Genomic DNA, 22,020 nt, shown 5'->3' with positions numbered 1-22,020 from the left:
TTTCTTTCTGTTGGCAGCCAAAATAACCATAGCTAGGGCTTGGAAAACACCAACAATTCCATTCCACTTGGTCAAACAAAAAATGTCGTGGATTATGGTCCATGAGAAACTTCACAGCATCCTCCAAGATAATAAAAAAAAGTTTTGAATTGACCTGGACCCCCTGGTTGTTATATACAGGGGTGCTGGAAACCGGGTAATTTTCATTGTTCAACTTTTCTGGAATTTTTCTCTGGGGACTATGTTTAAGGTTTAAGTAGATGTTGGGATATTTGGTCGGGGATGGAGCTACTCTTTTCGGATTCTGTTCTGCTTCATTTAGTATCTAATTCTTTTTCCTCTTTTTGTCTGTTTTTTATTTTTTTCTTTATGCTCACACATGTGAGCCGTTTAGTACATAGATGCTGGACAGAAAGTCTCCCTATTGATATAGATATGGAGGAGATCATAACAAATGTTTGCTTCAGACATAGGCGGATCCCTAGGTCAGATATTCCTCTCAGACTGTTCTAATTTTTGATTTTAGTGATGGGGGATAAATTGGCAAGAATAGGTGGATAGATATGTTCTGTTGTACAGAACTATTATATATTGTGTGTATAGCCTCTAGTGATCCCTTCCTACTACTTGATTACGCTAATGTGGAAGAAACTGTAATGCAATTGTATGTTATACTGATTGTGCATCATGTGCTATTTTATTGTCTTATTGTAATTTGGAAAATTAATAAAATACTCTGAAAGGTAAAAACAGAAGAAGCCAGGTCAGGGCAGGGCATGGGTGAGATATTGTCATAGAGGGAGTCAGTAGCAGAGTGGAGAAGAGAAGGGTCAAGGTGGTGGAGGTTTCTCCGGGTGACAGTGTGACGTGTAGGGGGAGTCCGCGTTGGGGACAGGGTGATTGTGAAACTGACCAGGTTGTGGTCTGAGAGTGGGAAAGGGGTGTTGGAGAGGTTGCAAGGAGTGCATAGGTGGGAGAAAACAAGATCAAGTGTGTTACCATCAGAGTGAGAAGGAGTCTGTGTCCATTGAGTTAGATCAAAAGAAGAGGTTAGGTTAAGAAATTGAGTGGAAGCTGGGGAGTTAATGTTAGTAGCAATGTTAAAGTCACCAAGGATGATAGTGAGTATTTCTGAGGAGAGAAAGTAGGGTAGCCAGGCAGAGAAGTCATCAAGAAAGCGAGATATTGGCCCAGGTGGTCGGTAGATAACGGCAATCCTCAAAGAAATTAGAGGGAATAGGCGAATACAGTGAGTTTCAAAAGAGGAGAGGGATAGAGAGGGAGGTGAAGGCAGAACTTGAAAAGTGCATTGTGGGGATAGAAGGAAACCCACACCACCTCCTTTCCCCATTTGGGTCTGGGTGAGTGTGTCCAGTGGAGCCCACCATGGGAGAGGGCAGCAGGGGAGGCAGAGTCGGATTCCTGAAGCCAGGTTTCAGTAACAGCAAGCATGTTAAAGGAATTGGAGATAAGAAGATCATGCACAGTGGTCAGTTTGTTACAGACAGAGCGAGCATTCCAGAAGGCACAACAGAAGGGAGGACCGGTTCTAGGAAGCAGGGGAATAAAAATCAGGTTGTGTGGATTGCAGCTGCTGCCAGAGGAAAGGCAGTGCTGGTTAGGAAGGTGGGTGTTAGAAAAGAGAGGGCCAGGATTGGGAGAGATATCCCCTGAAGTCAGGAGAAGCAGAAGGGTGAGTGAAGTGAGATGAGAGGGCGTTTTGTACGGGTGAACATGCCCCAGTGTCCTGGAGGTAAACCTAGCATTTGGATTTAGAATGAGTAGGAGATGATGAGTGCAGTAATAGGGAGAGGGCAGGAGAGAGGGCAAAATATATAAATTGTGGGGTGGAGAGGGGGGGTGAGGAAAAAACAGTTTAAGAAGAGAGGCCCAAATAGTGAGAAGTAAAGGTAGAGAATTCATATTAACAGAGGAGAGAAGATATCGGAATTTGGATATTTATATTTTCAGAAATGTTTAATGTTTAGTGGAGAGTGTGACCTTACCCCTTGGCTGTGCAGAGTAAGTATGAGACAATAGAATGAATGAGGAGTAGTAGGAATAAAAGGGTGGCAGTATGCAAAGAGAGAGGTATGGAAAATGTTAAAGTGGGATTGTGTGAGTGACAGGCAGAGTGGTAGATGCAAAGCAGCTGCTGGGCACCTGAATGGTAGTGAGGTCAAGTTTTATTGTGTTCCTATATAGGTAAAGTGCACCATGGGGTGGGTGGGTTGAGGGGAGGGAGGGTGGGAGTGCTGATGTGCAGAGTGTGCAGCTGATCTGCAGGGCTGCTAAGAAAGACTATCTGTTTGTAGAGGTGAGGAAAAGAAAGTTGGAGAGAAAAAAACAAACGGTCAACAGGCTGTTATTTTTTCCCCTTCTTTTTCAAAGTACAAATAAGGGGTCGGGGGCAAATTAACATAAGTTGAGTCAAGGTTAGAAAGACATGAAATAGGTATCTAAATAAAGCTATCACCTAAAAGATCAGAGAAGAGGAGATTTAGAGAAGAGAATAGTACATACAATATAATGACATTAAGGATAGTGGACTTGTAGAAGTCAAGTTTGAAAGCTTGATGTACATCTTGTTTTCCATTCACCTTGAATCCGAATTGTTGAAGTAGATAGTAGAGAGGCTTCAGGGATGTTGCAGGGTGGGAGTGCTGATGTGCAGAGTGTGCAGCTGATCTGCAGGAAATGTGTTTGTATGTCTGTCTGTAATAAAGTAAAGGATATTATAGGTTCTCCACGGTGGGGAAATTGTGGAGGATCCATAATCTCCTTTACTTTGTTTGTCTGTGATGATGTTCACCGAGATCCCACTCCCCACTGCGGATATTCTCCTTTGTGACAGGAGATCACATGAGCAGGAAATGATTGGAAATCTCATTCACGACCCACAGGACACTTAAAAACCCTCAGAGTTTTAAACCATTCCCGGGGTTATCACAGAGTAACCCATCACCTTTGCTATCCAAAACTAGAATTACACATTAAAGCTAACTTGTTGTGAAGAAAAACATCTGTCTCAGAAGCTGGATACTGGAGTGTGCAACTGCTGCGTAAAGGAAAGACAGGTTCAATGACATAGTTCTAAGACAAGTGGTCTTCTTCCTGTCAGATTGCCATTAATACATACTCGAACACATAGTTTGATTATTCCTGATAAGCACATTCCTGGAAGAGCCAGTCTTACCAGGAATGTGTCAGCATTGGCATCCATATGTGTCAGCAATTGGCCCTATAAAGTCACCATATTGTCATTGTTCTACACCCACCACCAACCATACAGACATTAGACACATTTTCTAGTTATCTTTATTTCTCTCAAACAATTAATTAAATATAATAAATTAAATAGTTCATATCCAACTCATGGAATTCGTCAGCAATGGCATCTTTAAGATTTCTGCCCTGACATGTTTTTTAACAGAGGTCAGAAAACTTTTACAAAATCCTGTCTGTGTGCTCCTATGACCCATTTTGTCTGGTTCCCATTTGTTGATCTGCTAGTAACTTTTCCATAGATTTATTTGCTAAAAACCTTCCAACCTTCCCTCAGTTACTTGTTATTGAAATATTAAATATGTCCCTTTTTGGTATCAGGCTGTTCAATTTCTCTAGTTTTCCAAGACGAGTCCTGGAAATATGGAAGAATTTTATGTAAGAAGAAATTTGCTCCCCTGCCCCTAGTGAGGACTTACCTGTTAACTTGATGTGAAGAAAACTTTTAAAATAGACACAAATGACTTTTAAAAATAGTTCTAAAAGTTAACTACGAAGTTTATTCAATAATGTATTAAAACATTTCAACAGTTCTTGTCACCAGTCGTGTGGAAGCATCCCCGCATAGTTTGCATATGGCATTGGTATGACATGGGGGATACATGCTTGCTTGCTATCCTTCAGTACATCAACCCTTATTGATCAACCCCTGATGTGGTAGGCTAGCATCCAATTTGGGGATGTCATGTTAAAAAAATTATAATGAAATGACTGTAAATTAAAAAAAGCTGTTGGAATAGCTGGAAAGCGTAGTGATATTTGTTAGTGGTTGTGAATTAGTGTGATCCTTTGAAAATCTTGAACATAGCAGAGCAATCCATTTACATCCAATGCTGAATGGCAGTAGAGCTTGTCACATTTAACACTCCTACAGACAAAATTGCCAAGGCAACACTTTAACAGCATGGATCACACAGAAATGTTAAACCTGATACTTCCAAAATGCACTAATATCTAGATCTCTAGAAGATTTGAGTACATTGTTTGCCTCCTATACATGATTTGTTTGCCTCCTATACATCATTAGTTTACTATGTGAAATGAACCCATCAGGCTAAGGCAACTGGCTAAGCTAACAATACTGAAATGCCAGCACCTTTGAAAGAACAGTTAGCACTGGCAGTGTAAGAGCTTTGTGCAGGAGGTGTAACCTTTTAGCACACATATCTTTGGTGAATTAAGGTAAAGAAAGAGTTTGACTTTAATATAGTAATGGGGAGTAGATTTATGGTTAGGCCAAGGGGTTAATTATGGGGGAGACTAGGGTTAAATGTTAGGGTTAGGTAAGTTCAGGTTATGGGAAAGACTAGGGTGAAATGTTAGGGTCAGGTCATGGGAAAGACTAGGGATAAATGTTAGGGTTAGGTGAGGTCAGGTCCTGGGAAAGACTAGGGTGAAATGTTAGGGTCAGGTAAGATGGTAAGGATAGGCTGTAGGTTAGGGGCATAGGTGTGTGCACTATTTTCCACCCGTTACTTGTGTCATCAAAAGCGCCACGCCTAGAACTACTGAGCCATGATATACAGAGGCCAAAATCCTGTACACAGCATTTGTATTCCTCAAAGTATGTGTGTCAATGTTCTGACCAAGCTGCGTGCCTGTCACTGACATTACAATAAGTACCCATTCACACTTGAGCATTTTGTGAACGTGTGTCAAACACGCGCTTTGACGTGTGTACGTGAAACATGCTTGCTGTGCCATTACGAGCTAAAGGCACCCCAAGGGAGGCTGGAAAGACACAAGTTTTTGCCCCTTGTTTGTGCACTTTAAAATCTGCAGAAACATGGATGAAAAAAAACCAGAGACCACATGTTGCAGATTTTGCTACATGGACTACTTTGTTGGGTGCACAGGAACCCATTGAAATCAATAAGGGCACGCAGCAAAAGTGGAAAACAAAGGCGCACAAACAAGCACAAATTGCGGCACGTATTCTAGCAACCAGTAGATATATGCAAAACGATAAAAAAAAACGTTTTCTAAGGGTTAATACGTACCTAGAGTACCTTAGACCTTAGATGGGAGAGTCTCTCCCATCCTCTGGAACTCTTTACCCCAACCTGTCCGTCTATCTCCCACCTTGACTGCCTTTAGGAGTTCCCTAAAGGCTCATCTCTTCAGAGAAGCCTATCCCACCTCAACCTAACCACTGAACCATCACGTTCTCAAACAATTCATCCCCACACAGCTACATCCTCATGTATCACTTCCCCCTCCCTTTTTCGATTGTAAGCCCCCAGGGGCAGTGACCCTCCTTACCATCTTGTCTTGAATTGTATTGTGATTGTAATGTCTTCCTTATATTGTAAAGCACTGCACAAACTGTTGGCGCTATATAAATTCTATGTAATAATAATAATAATACCTGTGTCTCCGCCGCAGCTCCCGTCCGAACATCTGAAAGTCTCGGGCGGCCGCAAAGGATCCTGGGGGCGGGCGCATGCGCAGTTCAGATCTTCAGCCGGGAGACGAGAAGAGACACAAGGTAAGTCTATGGAGCAGCGTGCACCCGCACAGACTCCATGGGACATGAGTGAAGAGGAGGACAGAGGAGTCAGCGCTGGATCGGAAACCAACACCAGCGCTGGAGGGACAGCTAAAAACTACAGGAAAGAAGATGATCGGATTAAGAGGCATCATTTAAGGAAAGTCCTTACATTAGCAGTGGGGAGGGGGGGCGACGACTTATAGCTGCTTGGAGTAACAAAGTCTATAACCCTAGGTATACAGTAGCTAGAATCCTTATATTTACCCATCTATGTTTTAGATGGATTCTGTTTTACATGTGCATTGTATAGAGCAAAGGCTGTATAATAATGGATTACATCACATTCTTCAGTTGTCACACAAATATAAACCATTCAACACTTGCTAAAGTCTTCTCATTTCCCTTCCCTAGGGAAAGGTTTTATGGGAATGCACTGCAGACCAGGAATACTTAATTTATTTGCTTAAAATGGAAACCACATGAATTTCTTTTCACATCTCTAAAGTGCACTTTGTGCTATACTGTACCTAAATGAATATGTTACAGGCCCGGTATACACAGAAATATCCTCCTCTTATTTCTATAACTGTGTGCTATACTGTATATACAGTATACTTAATACATGCTAATTCTTAAATTGGAATCTGGAGTCTGTGTATTGACTTGGACCAAGGACTGTCATTTTACTTTTTTCCTGCAGATCTAAATGATTTATATTAGAAAGTTTCATTTTTCTTTTCCTCTGAGAGCTCCTCAGCTGCTGGCAGAAACAAGAGAACTATATATGGTAAGTAGCTTTACTGCCTTCCAACCAGCACATATTTAAAATATCGCTACAAAAGAACAAATTATTTGCCAACAAACACTGTATATTGTCAGGGAGAAATAAACGGTAAACGTGATATCAGATAACCTGATCTCGTTGAAGAAAAGAAATATGCTTTTAGTTAAATAGTTTGTGGGCAGCAAAAAACACTACAAAAGCCCAACACAACCCAAAGCATTTTTTAGAACTCTGTTGCGTTCTTATTATTATCTGTATCTCAGTTGGTAAGATTAACCATTCATTTCTATTTGACGGGTGTCAGATACAAAAGTTAGCAAGGGGAAAGAGTCTGAGTCCTGGAAGTATAGCGAAAGCTATACTATCGGGCATCAACTAAACTGATGTGGTCATAAATGTAGCATGCACCTCATGTGAGTACACTTTTTCTTTACATGGCAGGTTTTAAGAAAAAATGTTTCCTGGATTCCTGCTTTAAGTAAGTCTTGTTGCAGTTCAAAGCTACTAAACTATCGGTAAGACTGCAGAACAGGGACATACACTTTAACAGGGTTATTCACAAAGGGTGAAGAGTTTGGAGAAGGCAGGAGAAGTCACCAATCTAGGCCAAAATAGCTGAATTGGAAAAATTCTCCAATATAGCTCACTTTCCAGGTCAGCTATATTGTCCTAGATTGTTCACTTTTCCTGCCTTCAAACTCTTCACCCTTTTGTGAATAACCTGGTTAGTTGTCCTTCAAAGCCCACCAGGGGTCCATGAAAATGAATGTCATCTGCAATAGGCAAAGAACAGATTTGCTTTAAAGTGTGTCCATGCACTAGCATTTATAGACCTCCCTATCTGTGTATAGACCACTGCCTATACAATATATATTATATTATATATTGTATTTTTAATAGCTAGCTAAGAAAATAGATGCCATAATTTTAGGAATGGATCAGTGCACGAATAAGGTTCTCGCACAATCACCTCTTTAGTCTCCATGCACCCATTAGATAGCTGGCAAATGTGTAAAAGACTAGGCCAGTCACATCTGCGATAAAGAGTTCTCAAACAACCTGAACTAAACATGATGGAGACAGCTTAAGGAAATTCCAATCCAGGATCGCACTGTTGCTAAAGTTAAACATAGATCAATTTCAAATTTTCAAGCTCAGCACATGTCTGCAAATCCTTATACCTTTGTCATCTATTAAAGAACTGTATCGTTTTTCCTTTCACTGATCTTTGTAGGATGATTGCTCCTAACGGGTCAAGTAATGGTGGAATTCTTTATTTTTTTTGGTAATTATTTGCCTGCCTATGCATTGATGCAAGGCTACGTTTAAAAAAAATGCTTTTAAGCCTTATGGGCTTCAGTAATTATTGATTGGTTCCTTAAAACTTCTTCTTATTGGGCCACATCTACTTCTATAGTGCAATTTCCCTAGCAGGGCAGGTCAAACCCACAATGGAATTGCTTCCGCCGACCTGACTCATTTATTGGTACAGTATAATGATATTTTGTGTTATGTTTTTATCCCAGAGCTTCACATGCTTTAGTCTCATTATATAAACCATTTATTAAATAATATATAGCAAAATAAAATGGTGTATTTTGAAAGATTGATTTATTAAGAATGTTTGATTTAATATAGTTGATTTAATAAGATTGTTTATGAATTTTGTAATTACTATGGCTCAGATAAAGATTTGACCACATTTATTTAGAACTAAGTGTTAGCAAACTATTCTCACAATGGTGTCACCTAATCTTTCCTATGCCAACTGCACATGCCGACAGCCCATGTCCTTCATATCCCCAGCTCCTGTGTGCTTCTAAAGTTTCACTCTGCTCTTCTTCTCTATCCTTTCATGTGATTACTGCTGAATCAGTATTTACACCACTGATGTGTCAATAAAGTATCTGCCACCTCCCTGTGTATACCGTTCCCATTATGCCAATATTGAGGGTAAAAGTAAAGTTAATCCAGGATCATTTGACATTCTTGAATGACTAAAAAAATGCCCTGCATTAGCAGGATAGTAGTGGTGAAGATGTCACTATTATCCACATTTGCTGCTTGAGGGTCTTACCCGTGGGCATCTCACCCTTTGGCCTATGTGTTCTCCAGAACCAGATCTCCTCACAGTCATTATTGTTTTTGACATAGCAATAGAAGCTTACTATAAATAGGCTTTTATGGCTGCTGTACCAATGATGTTTCCTTGTCTCCAAACCCATTACGACCCACTCTCTGAAGGTATGGAAAGAAATTAAACATTCTTGTGGCATTTCCCTTCACTCTCCCCTGCTGACCATAATAGGAAAGCTTGTGTTCACCCCAGGATTTACAGATCCCATCAGCACTGGATCAAATGTCGCCACATTACAATATCTCAATTATTGGACTCTTCTGGCATCAAACCATTTCCGCCCCTTTCAAAAGACTACCATATTCCACCTGGAGAGATCTTCAACTACCTTCAGGTAAACCATCATTAACCTGAACTCTCTTCAAAGTCATACTACAGATCTTACCAAGAATCTTTCTGCACCTCTGGCCCTCATAGCCCTGGAGTGGTCTCTTTCTTGTATTCCCAACATTTACAAACTATCCACACTTCACTACCCCCTTATGCTGTCAAATGAGAGGCAGATCTGGGGGGCAGCGATTGGGACCAAATTAGGGCATCTACCCTCCAAAAGCTGCAGCAAGGTTTGAGCCCATGAAACAAACTACACATTTCTCATGGGATGGTACTTAGTTCCAACCACAGTCCCTAAAGCCCTACCATCCTGTCCTTTCACTTGCTTCAGAGCCTGCCACACAGAAGGCTCATATTTGGTTATAATGTCTGATCATGAAGCACTATTGGTCCCAAATATACTGGAAGATCCATAAGGTCATTGGTTCCCTTTTCCTGGAACCACGCCTTTGAAGTCCTTCCTCTGACAACTATTTACTTTTATGTCTTTAATAATGTTTTTCAAAAAGCTTACAGCACAACAAAATGACTCCATGAATACATTTGAGAACATCTGATTCCCATTGATATACATTTTTTCCCCCACCAACCTCCCACAGAGATTCCTTGATGTACACCCATCATACCTTATGTCCCCCCTGTTGCAGCGAGAAGGCATGCCCCCACCCCTTGCCCTCTCCCCTCCCTGCCTTTCCCTTTCATTACTATTTTCCTCCATCTTCAAGACTTACAACTGTCCTATTGACGAATCCCCTTGCCGTCCCCCTCACCTTGTATATAGTTAGACCCTGGCCAGTGCACCTAACTCCAATCCTGGGCACATTCACACTTTAATATCACAAAGATATGGTTCTCCTAACTCCAATCCTGGGTGATAGGAATACAATTAAGTGGGAGAAATAAATAATAAATAATAAATTAAAACAAATGAAGTTATAAAAAATATTAAAATGTATAAAAATGAAAAAAATGAAAAAAAAAAAAGTGATAAAGTAAAAAAAAAAAAAAGTTAAAACCAACCCCGCTGCCACCGTCATCTGCATGCAAATAAATGCATGCATAGGACATTGTGCATGTGCGTTGAGTGCTGCCGCCATTGCACTGTGTGCTATATTGCGGTAGCCAAACAGCATCGCTTTCCTTCACGCACAATGTGCATTCAAGGAGAACTATGGGGTCAGTGTTTTTCCCCATAGTTCCCCTAAGGGATACTGAGATTTGGGTCACGGGAGGACGCTAGTATATGTCCTCCCGTGACCCAAATCTCAGTATACCGCGAGCTACAGCTCATTATATACTGAGACCGCCGCAGCGGTAACCAACACTGATCCTGACATTACTGTCGAGATCCACACAGCTGCATGATTGACAGCTGGCTCTGCCTATCTAGAGGTAGAGCCAGCTGTACCCGCCCCCTCCCCGTTCGTTTCTCCAGTCAGTGCTGGAGGATCGGAGTGGGGAGGGGGAGAATCCCTGCATAGAGCTGTGAGTGACAGTTACGGCTCTCTGCAGGGACAGGATCAAGAAGTGAGCGAGCGACGGTATGTGTTCCCTCACTTCCTGATCTAAAGAGCCGACCTGTGACAGTTTAATTGTCACACATCAGCTCGAACTATGAGGCTGAGTGAAAATCACTCACCTCATAGTCCTCCTTTAAAGAGCAAGCTCACTTTCCCAAGTAATATGGGAAAAGGGAATAACCCAATCAAATCTGAACCCCCTACCCCCCCGGCTATACTTACTTTTCGGTGAACAGTCCTTGTACTCGCCCAAAAGCTCCGATACCTTCCCCAATACTGGAACTTCTGGTCAGTGGAAGATTTCCTCTGACCGGCAGTGCCGTAGGGGAACATGGAGCCAGCTTCCCGTGCAATCAGAAAGCGGGGCAGCGACTAATGACCCCGGTTTCCTGATTGGCCGGGAAGCCGGCTTCACGCCCAATCAGGCCATTATTCACCGCCCGGTTTCCTGATGGCATTTGCAGGCTTCTCGGGCAAACAGAATAATTGCTCGTGCTCGATACCCAAAAACCTATATCAGTGCATCCCTAGTTTTGATAAAAACATTTTTTTTTTGGGACAAGTACATTGCCATGAGGGACAAGTAGATTCCCCCGCTTTAGCCCTTGGACAAGTAGTTTTTTTTTAAATTTCCACACCCCTGCATTATATTAATACATCCAATATAAAAATATAAAAGACTATTTCACTATTTGATAAATGCTGACATATCACTGATTTAGCCCATACAACAATTATTGCATCCAATCATAATTATAGTAAGGATTAGAATTATTCTGATAACAATACATCTCTTTTTTTATAGGTTATGACATTTGTAGGCACCTTTTTTATTGTTTGGTCTTCTGGCTTCATAACAATGTAATTGTATGTAATGCAGTGACTCTCTACCTTTAAAAAAAAATGAAGCTGCTAGCTGAAATCCAGGCAGCTAATTGCAATGTCGAAATACACATTTGGAAACATCATTTACTAGCTACTAGCCTGCAATTCTGTCCAGCAAGCCTTGTGATTCAGATGTTCCTATGAAACAGCACAGCATGGTGATCTTACCTCTCAACTGCACAGCTATGCAACAGACTTGGTCAATAACCTGCCTCCAGCCTACTGACTGTGTACATAAGACACAGGAGCATTTAGGAGACTATCACTCCAACTTCTTCTCCTTTCAGCAAGCTACTAGGGTGAGACTGACTTCACTGGGCAGTGACATAGAGCCTGGTTGGCTGAAAATACTTGTTTTCCCAGTGTCAGTTTTGAAGCAACTCAGTTGCAAAAATAAAACTTCTAGTTAAAGTTGTCCCTGCAAAGAAGAGAGTAGATACTCATCTCCGCCACAGCCCCTACCGCTGAACACTGCTGTGATGATGAATCCCTGGGAATCCCCGACTCTTCAGAAACTGGAGAGTATTAGCTTTCTTCCTTGCAGGGACAGCTTTTATTAGAAGTTTCAATATGACAACAGCAGAGTGTTGCAGGAGGCTGCTATCAGAAATAGTTTATGTACTTGTAGCCCCCATCACCTTCTGGTATGTGGCTATTAGACATTTAGTGATAGCCAGGGCTGTAGTCAGCCTGGCTGGATTTATAGTGGCAATTATCTGGTTAATTCCAGGCGGAGTGTGACTTTGTCATATTGTTGGACAGCCAATGAAAGGCACTGTAGAGTATGTACAGTACAGCAGCCAATCACTGGGTTTCTCTCAACCAGTGGTGCATGCTGGGATAGGGTGCATATACTGGTGGGATTTGCCATGTGCTCAGACTAGCCGGGACCAGCCATGGAATAGGGCTGGGTGCTGTTCAGCCTGCCCCCCAGGCTAGGCCTAGGGCCTGGGGGTGCGCATGGGCTGGTGTGAGGGCCTCCAACATGGAAGAGGCCTGTGATGCTGATAGAGGAAGAGAACCGGGACCAATGCAGGCTCTTGAAGTACCCTGGAACTAAGAGGACTTCAGGAGTATGGTCGGTGTCTTTCCTGCTTGAGGATCTGTATCCTTCCTGCTTAGCTGCTACATCAGTTGCTGTCTGCTGCCTCCCAAGTGGATCTACTCTGATATTCCTACAAGATCTGGTGAGTCTGGAGCTCTTGTTGGTTACCCCTGGACACCTAGAATCCCTATAACCTCTCTCCCCAGTGAAGATGTTTAATAAAAGGTTATTCAGCATTTTACTACTGGAGTGGACATCAGTTTATGGGCACCAGAAGAAGGGCGGTTAGTGCTAATGGGTGGGCAGCCGAAGAACATACCCTAGACCAGGGGTGCCCACAAGGTCGATCGCAATCTACCAGTAGATCGCGTAGCGATCACTGGTAGATCGCACTGTCCTCTCCTCCCGCCGCTTCTCTGGATCCCCCTGTGGGTGTGGAGCTGTATTGAAGTCAATGGCATCGCCCACATTGCGATCGCCCGCACTCGGAACGCAGGCACATTAGTGCCTGCATTCCGGTCCAGTGCGATCTGCAAAAATAGTGCTCGCAGAATTTTTGCAGATCGCACTGGACTGGAACACAGGCACTAATGCAGGCGATCGCACTGTGGGCGAGGGGCCTGCCTGTGGAGCCTGGCTGCGGTGACATTGACTTCAATGCACCGCCACGCCCCCTCCCGCCCCTGAATGCAGGTGTTTTTTCGTTGGTAGATCTCAATGAGCTCGTCATTTGAAAAGTAGATCTCCAGACAAAAAATAGCAGGCGCCCCTGCCCTAGACAAACTAGAGATGAACCGGGCATTCAGCGGCTCCTTCGGGGGGTGAGCGCTACATACTTAACATTTTTGAAAATGACCCTGTCGCTATAGAAGAGTGTTTTAACCAAGGCATACCTGAAAAAAGAGAAAGGACATACTCAACTTTACTACTACCTATGCCACTGAACTACACCCTGATGCTGAAAAATCTTACACTGAAACTGACACTTCTGGAGTGTTATTATTATAATACAGGATTTATATAACGCCAACAGTTTGCTTAGCACTTTCCAAAATGGGGGAGACAGTACAGTTACAATACAATTTCAGTACAATAGGGTTAGGAGGGCCCTGCTTGTGAGAGCTTACAAACTAGTCCTGGGTTTCCTGTAGTTGTCACTGGTTCCACCAGCTGACCTCCACATCACTTCTGTATCCTGTAATAGGTGGAGGTCAGTGGGAGAAATTGGAGAGAGCAGTCGAGGGCTCAGGAGACCAAGGAACCCAGAAGTGGCGGTTTCAGTGCAGACATTACCAGAAGAGCTCTCAACATTGGAACATAGTTCAGTGGCTGAGTCAAACATTTTTAGAGTGACAGGGTCACTTAAAGAAGAACCCAGGGCAAAAATGTTATTAACCTTTGTAGTGGAGCTACCTCCGCACTGCAAGGGTTAGCTGTAAGGATGCACCGATACTTTTCAGATACCATTGCCGATACTTGGCATTTTCATGATAACTAACAGGGTTGCAGTGGTTGCAGCTGGGACCTGGCTCTGGCGCTCCACCACTGTCCTGAAATCATTAGTCGATATTGTTTTAGAAAAACTGTCACATGACAATAAACAAAAATTTATCAGTACTTGTATCTGTGAGGACTTGGACAAGTACCAGTACTCGTACTCGCAAAACTGGTATCAGTGCATCCCTTTACTTATATTTATAAAAACAAAATGATACATTAAAACAGAGATGTACAAATCCCAGGAGCTCCGTGTGCTCCTTACAAATGACAGCAGCCTCCTAACTTTAGAATTTTTCTCTGGTCTATTCTTGGAGCTCAAAAGTATCTGTACTTGTACTGAGTACGGTACTTGGTATCGGTGCATCCCTAGTTAGCTTCTCATTTTGGTCTAGGGAGGAAAATAGCAAAGTTATACTCACCGATTCTCTGAGCCGGCTGGATGTGACAGCGATTCTTCCTTCCTGTCTCCTCCTCCGCTGCAGTCATGTTATGTGTGTCTGTGTCCTCACATCCTTTACACTATGTATAGAACATGATGACTCACGGATCTTAGACTGCTGTAGCTGAAGGGGAACCAGGCTGGAAGGGCCTGTCAAAGAGCAAGTTGGCTTGGAGGATCGGATGACTATAAATTTTTTTTTATTTTACTACCTAGACCAAAATGAGCAGTTAACCCTTGCAGTGTGGTATTAGCCCCACTGCAAGGGTTACTACAAACTTTGCCTGGAGTTCTTCTTTAATTATACATAAATGCATACACATCCATTTCAAACAGCGTTATTTGTTTCCAACTTTGATCCCATGTATAGTTATGTGGTTCTATGTAGATTACAGCAATGCATACAATAGTATTCCTATAAAAGCTAACATAGAATAATTAGGAAATAGCTCAGCTTTAAAATCAATAACTAAAAGCTGAACAAGTGCATCACTGACTGACAGCAAGATGCACTAATTGATTTTTGGTTACTGAATTACGGTAAAGACGGTCCACTTTCAACTGACATGTCAGACAATATTAAAGACTCCTCCAGGCATTTGTACATTTTGTTTAGTGAGTAAGGAGTCTGTTTAAGATATGTCTGTACATGTTCTCTGTCATTTTCCCAGAAATCAAACCCTATCAGCCCAGTGTAGCAAATAATTCCAATTCTACATTCAGATGAGCACAGAAATACTTGTCATATTTATAAGGAATATGTGGAGAAATTGGTTCCGTTGCACTATAAAAAGAAGCAGGCCATCCTACGCAAACCACTGGTATGTTTACAAAGTATATTTTGTGGTCTTTAGATGGACAATACAGACAAAAGTCTCATACCCTGGACTTCCATCAGCAGTGCTTTTGAACAAATAGCTATCTATTTGACATGAACAATATTACAGTATATGCTGGGCTGGTGGCCCTGAGTGAGAGAGATACAACCCCATTCAAAGCTCAGTCAGAGAAGGATCCACAGTCAGTGGAATATTCTGGCCATTATAAAGCTACCTAGTTCTGACCTGTGATCTCAGTGCCTGAGAAAAGGAAGTCTTCCAGCAACAACTTCCTTTGCAGATCTAAGAAGTTTTGTGTCTAAATGCTGAGAGGCACGAAGGAAGCTGATGCTGAAAGATGTGAAATGGTGTGTCACAAAAAGCCATGTCCATCAGGAACACTCAGCTTTTACCATGTCTACCAATCAGTGAGCCGAACTCTTTCCATGGGACACTTTCTTTAGCTCATGGAAATCTGTCCTATCATGAAAGGGCTAGTCAAGTGTGTTTACTCCACAGGTAAGCAATATGTGGTCATTAAAAAGAGAAGTAAAGCCAACTATTTTCCTTGGCTTTAGTCCTCTTTTACGTACATGTACTAATGTACTCCTCTGACCCAAAGTCAGCAGAGAGTAGGCTAATGCCACGCCACAGCCTGGAAGGATCCTGACAAAATTGTGACAGCTAGTGACAGCCTCTCTAGAGCCAGCTGTGCCCACCCACTCCCTTGTCTGTCCCTCCAGTAAGGAGGAACACAGATGGGAGGGGGGAATCCCTAATGGGGAGTGGTGACTGACATTGAGATGAGCCATTAGCTGTTACATGATCACTCGGGTTTTGGTATAGAGCCAGTGTGTGACAGATGCAGTGTCCCATGCAGGCTCTAAGCAGCAGAGAGAGTATGTTTTACTCTCTATGCTTTTGTCCTTTAATAATAATTCAGATGCTATTCAGATAGTGCAAAGGCTGTGGAGGTGATACACAACTAAGCAAAGTGTGGGATATACTGACTTAGACATATACCTGACATCTCTGGTGACAATTGTGCCGTCATCTTTTCATTGCCATTTGTAGACACAAGGTAACATTAGGCACTGAGTTTGATTAAAGCATGCACTGTGGAATGTGAAACAAATACCTGATCATATGCTTAACACAGATATTTTATAATGAAATATTATTTAGACAAAATCATTTGATAATAAGCTTACCTTTAAAAGCTGCCCAGTGCAGTGCAGTGTCTCCCTCTAAGTCACATAAATGTACTTTAGCACCTTTTCCAATGAGATAGCAGCAGAGTGCTGTTTGTCCATATTGTGCCGCTGTGATCAAAGGGGTGCAGCCTTTCTGATCTTCCACGTCTAATGGAACTCCTGCCTTCACAAGCAGGTCCACTACAGCAATGCATCCATTCACTGCAGCCCAGTGAATGGGGTGCTGGCCTGGCTCAGATTGGCTAGGTAGGCCCACTGGTCCCTTACAGTCCACAAAGAGTCCTATCAGCTCTATAGATCCAGCCAGAGCAGCCCAATGAACTGGTGTGTGCCCCTTTTCATCATAATTTCCCAGAATTGAAGGACCGTCCTCATCAATAAACTGCTGGCATTTCTTAACATCACTGCAATACAAAGAAGGAACATGAGGCCATGGTCTCAGGTGACATATATCAGTGAAAGGAAACTACAAAGAAACTTTCATGTCCAACTCCAGCCAATTTCAGTCAGATTTTGACTTCTGTCTGTGACCCCGCTGGGGAGATTTTCCCTCACTTTCTTTCCCTGTGATGCCTGGATGTGAAATAAGGGTGGTGGTGACTGGGATAGGAGGCCAGAATACCCCAACAGCTGATTGACTGCAGTCACCGTTCAGCTGAGATTTTTTGGGGCCGGCTCCTTCGACAAAACTCATTTTGTCCAATGAAGAGGCGCTAACATGTCAAAGAAAGGAGAGGTTCATGCTGGAATTTGAACAATAAAGTTGGAAGGAGAACCTAGTGCTGCCTTGTATGCGCTCTGTGAACGTAGTCATGTATTACCCTGCCTTGTGATGAATGGGCTTCCTTAATGCACCGCAACTGACCATTGTGATGTGAATGGGTCCTTAGGCTATAACCAGATTCCAGCTATCATTGTTCTAGTGTAGTTTAGGAACACATGATTGATAGCTAAAGTTTAAATCTCTACTGTTCCTCTTCCTTTTTTACAGTACACTGTATCTTCAGATCTGAAAATGACAGAGAAAAAGAGCATGCCTGCTTTGCTGGCCACATGCAGACATTTGATGTGTACTTGTCTGATTCTTATCCAGGATATGAGTAGAAAAGCAATGTTTCTGGTGTAGCCCATAGTATTTATCAGGGATAAACCCCACTGCCAATTGTAGAAACTGGTTCCTCCATAAAAAAGGGGTATGTTCTCTCAAACATTGGGAAGATTAAAGTTTATCTAATGCCCCCAATTTGTTTTGGATATGCTAGGGAATGTTTAGAAAACCTGTGAGGTGTCTTTCTTGTCTGTCTTTTCTTTTCCTGGGGAAACAACATGAATGGAGAGGAAAGTTCTGCTAAGTCAGACTTTTGTTCTTGAACATTTGTCACCAAAAACAGATTTTCCCATTGGAAGGTTTCCCCTCACCCCTTGTTCTGGTGCCAACTCTGAAATTGTGGATTTCCCATCACTTTCTGTCAAATCACTAGAACAAACAGACTGGCGAAGGTCACCGGCGGGGACACTTGACGCAGGGTGTAAACCTTCCATGCTACTTCGAATATAGGGTTGCCACTTGTCCAGGATTGACTCGGACACTAGAGTTTTTGAGTCCTGTGTCTGGGTTTCAGGCCAGCTGATAATTTTTTTGACAGGTGTCACGAAGACGGAAGAGGAGATGTGCGATCCTGTGGCTAACAGAAAGGCTGCCGAGGTCCCCAGCAAGCGTGGGACCTTGGCAGCCTTCCTGTGAGCCACAGGCGCATGTAAACAGGTGCCGGCCCGCACATCTGCTCCTACGTCTTCCTGACACCACTCTGCCTGCCTCCAGACCCGTGGTGAGACACCGTACAACACTCCGGGAAGTCTGCATAGCCCACATAGCCACCCGAGACCCCACACAGCCACTTGAAAGCCCACATAGCCCACCTGAGAGCCTCCACAGCTCATCTGACAGCCTGCAGAGTCCACATGAGAGCCCGCACAGGCCACCTGAGACCCTGGAGACATCAGGGAGCCAGCCCGGAACAACACACATGTCGCTTGATATTTATTTTGTATTGCTGTATAATGTATTGCTGGAACATGTAGTCCTCTATAGCTGGTCTCTTTAATCCCTCCCTTGGCTGTCTCTTCTTGCTCTTGCTCCTGGCTACCTCTCCTCGCTCTCTCCTCTATATTCTCCAAAAAAGAAAACTGCGGTGCTAGATGGTTCGGGTTTCACTTGAAGAAAAGGTGGCAACCCTAATTGAAGGCTTAATAAAAGCTTTGACTTTAGTGTACATCTAAAGCCAAAGCTTTTGTAGGATATTGGATAGAGTAAGTGAGGGTTAAAACAACTGTCAGTTTTTTTTCTGTGTTGCATTAGGGAGATTTCCTGTCACTTTGCATCCCTTAGACTCAACAGGAAGTGAGAGGATATGTTTCCAATATGATATCTATCCAAAGAAAAAAATGCCTTGGCATGCAATAGTACACTTTAAAGTGTCTTTCCACCTTTGCAGCTAAATTGTGCATGTTCCTGTTCACATAGCATAACTTAAACAAAAATATAAGAAATAATGAAATTGCTGCATACATTTTTGCTTTGGGGGGAGGGATCTTTGCTATAATTTACCCTGCCTGCACTGGTCTGGCACATATTCATTATCAGTTGTAAACTAGATGCTCAGGACTGTCTGTCCCAACAAGGGGTTAAAGGTCTCAAGGCTTAGGCGGTACATTGTACACTGTCCCTCCAGTCTGTCCCTTATCTGCACATCTTGCCATCTATTCAAAGCAATAGAAGCTGCTTGTAGTGTCCTATGTATAACCCTACTCCAAAGAAACAACTAGAAATGTAAGAAATATTTTTTTTTATTCTTTTTAGGTGCTGTGTAAATGGGAAGCATAAAGTGGGCATCAAATCTGACTGCAAAGGTGGAAATAGACTTTAAGGTTTCACTAAACTCAACAGTTAAATCTTAAAAATACATTCCTTAAAGGAGAATTATGAGGTGAGTGCTTTGCACTCAGCCTCATAATCTGAGCCGGCCTGTGACAATGAGACTGTCACAGGTCAGCTCAGTCGATCGGGAAGTGAGCGAACACATACCGGCGCTCGCTCACTTCTCGATCTATCCCCGCAGGTGAGCCGTGACAGGGGAGTGACTGGATTCCCCCCTCCCTGCTCTGATCCTCCAGCGCTGACTGGCGGAACGGACGGGGGAGGGGCGGGTACAGCTGGCTCTGCCTCTAGATAGGCAGAGCCCGCTGTCACTCACGCTGCTGGCTGGATCCAGACATGATTGTCGGGATCCGTTTCAGCTGCGGCGTCTCAGTATAACGCGAGCTGCAGCTCGCGGTATACTGAGCTTTCGGAGACGGGAGGATGCTAGTTTGTGTCCTCCAATTACCCTTAGGAGAACTATGGGGAAAAGCCCTAACCCCATAGTTCTCCTTTAACTATAACCAAAAATGTATCCTATTTGTGTATCACTCAGCTGGAGATCCTCAAATCATCTCTGAATTGGTGCTGACACTGTCCTTCCTTCTGGAGGGGGGCTACTTGTGTTCCCCATGGTCCCTGTGTGTGTTGTAAAGTAGCCACTGCTCTAAACTCACTTCTGTGATGGACTACAATCTCATATTTAGTTTACTCATTTGTATTGAGATTGTAGTCCATCACGGGAGTGAGCTTGGAGCGGTGGCTTCTTTACAACACACACAGGGACCATGGGGAACACAAGTAGCCCCCCTCCAGAAGGAAGGACAGTGTCAGCACCAATTCAGAGATGATTTGAGGATCTACAGCCGAGTGATACACAAATAAGATACATTTTTGTTAATAGTTGAGGTACTTGAATGTATTTTTAAGATTTAACCCCTGAGTTTAGAATCACTTTAAGCTAGGTGCCTGAGGGAGAAATGGTATAGCCTGCGCTAAAGCATGCGTTTTTACACATCCCTATATTTTCCATATTTTAAATCCAAAAATGTATTAATATTAAAATTACTCAATGATGATTTTATTATTCGGAACTAGTTAGTAGCAGGTAAAGTCCTTACAAAATGTCTATACTTACTAACCACTAGTTAACAGAAAGATGAGTGTAGTGAGCAGGGAATTCTAGCCATATTTACTGCACGGTATAGAAGAGACATATAACATGCTTACCATTCCTTGACTGCCTGGAATATATGCGATGTGCTGCTGTCCATGTGGACTGCGTGCCCCTGAGGTCCCTGCTGGTTAGTGCCTGAGAAGTTCTGTGTACTGAGGGTCAGGTGTTCAGTGCTGTGTGGATTCTGTTCTCTGTGGGTTCCGTGCTGTGTGGATTCTGTTCTCTGTGGGTTCCGTGCTGTGTGGATTCTGTTCTCTGTGGGTTCCGTGCTGTGTGGATTCTGTTCTCTGTGGGCTCAGTGCTGTGTGGATTCTGTTCTCTGTGGGCTCAGTGCTGTGTGGATTCTGTTCTCTGTGGCTTCAGTGCTGTGTGAATTCTGTTCTCTGTGGGTTCAGTGTTGTGTTGATTCTGTTCTCTGTGGGTTCTGTATTGTTTAGGTTCTCTGCTCTGTGAATTTTGCTATATGTGGGTTCAGTGATCTGCAGTTTCTAAGCTCTCTGTGGGTTCTGTGCTCTGTGGTGTATGTGCTCTGTGGATTTAGTTCTCCGTGGGTTCTGTGCTCTGTCAATTATGCTCTCTGTTGGTTTTGTGCTGTGTGGGTTCCGTGCTGTGTAGTTTGTGTGCTGTGTGTTCAGTGCTGTGTAGTTTGTGTGTTTTCTGTTCTCTGTGGGTTCAGTGCTGTGTAGTTTGTGTGTTTTCTGTTCTCTGTGGGTTCTGTGCTGTGTAGTTTGTGTTCTGTGTTCAGTGCTGTGTAGTTTGTGTGCTTTGTGTTCTCTGTGGATTCAGTGCTGTGTAGTTTGTGTGCTGTGTGTTCTCTGTGGGTTCAGTGCTGTGTAGTTTGTGTACTGTGTGTTTTCTGTGGGTTCTATGCTGTGTAGTTTGTGTGCTGTGTGTTCTCTGTGGGTTCTGTGCTGTGTAGTTTGTGTGCTGTGTGTTCTCTGTGGGGTTTGTGTGGGTCCTGTGCTCCTCAGTCTGTGGAGAACGATGTTCTCCTCACACAGACTCTTCCACTTCCTGGCTAACGTTCCATCCAGTACGAACACAGGGCGGCTCGTCTGTGTCTCCCGAGCTCCGTCCAGCTGATCAGTCCGCTGTGTACTAGTCCGGGCAAACTTTCTGTATGGAGTGTGTGTCTGCAGGTGTCCAGCCAGCTCTGAGATCCCGTCCGACCAGAATCCCGGCTTTCTCCCTTGGAGATAATGATCACATGGCAACACTAACAACTCCTCATATAATAATGGAGGAGAGCCGGGGACACAACACAGCACCGCGTCCAGCAGCGTCACTCTGACCCTATCATTATAGACGTGTGTGTAAACATAGCATTCTATTCTACAAACACCCTGTACTGCTGGAGTCCACTCACTCCTCACCCCTATGTATACTATACCATTGCCATCATGTAGGGACCTTCTACGGTTCGAACTGTCATACTAACCCAATGACCTACAACAAACATACATACTATGGTTACT

The 22,020-nt window shown here is 43.2% G+C and overlaps 1 protein-coding gene across 1 annotated transcript in view; it reads right to left on the bottom strand.

Annotated features, from left to right (window-relative positions):
* Nucleotides 1-20,667, bottom strand: part of LOC108794839 (probable protein S-acyltransferase 23) — a 52,523-nt gene extending 31,856 nt beyond the window's left edge. The window contains exons 1-2 of the mRNA XM_018565950.1: nt 20,599-20,667; nt 16,449-16,855 (exon numbers count right to left, since the gene is read on the bottom strand). Of these exons, the coding sequence (XP_018421452.1) occupies nt 16,449-16,855; nt 20,599-20,642 (451 nt within the window). The 5' untranslated portion in view covers nt 20,643-20,667. The remainder of the gene's footprint in view (nt 1-16,448; nt 16,856-20,598) is intronic.
* Nucleotides 20,668-22,020: the final 1,353 nt, after the last annotated feature.

The sequence above is a fragment of the Nanorana parkeri genome, unplaced genomic scaffold, assembly GCF_000935625.1.
Source record: "Nanorana parkeri isolate BGI_ZX_2015 unplaced genomic scaffold, ASM93562v1 scaffold903, whole genome shotgun sequence".
In the NCBI taxonomy this organism is placed as follows: Eukaryota; Metazoa; Chordata; class Amphibia; order Anura; family Dicroglossidae; genus Nanorana; species Nanorana parkeri.
Note: the sequence above shows the minus strand (reverse complement) of the source record. Positions and strands in the feature narration are given on the sequence as shown.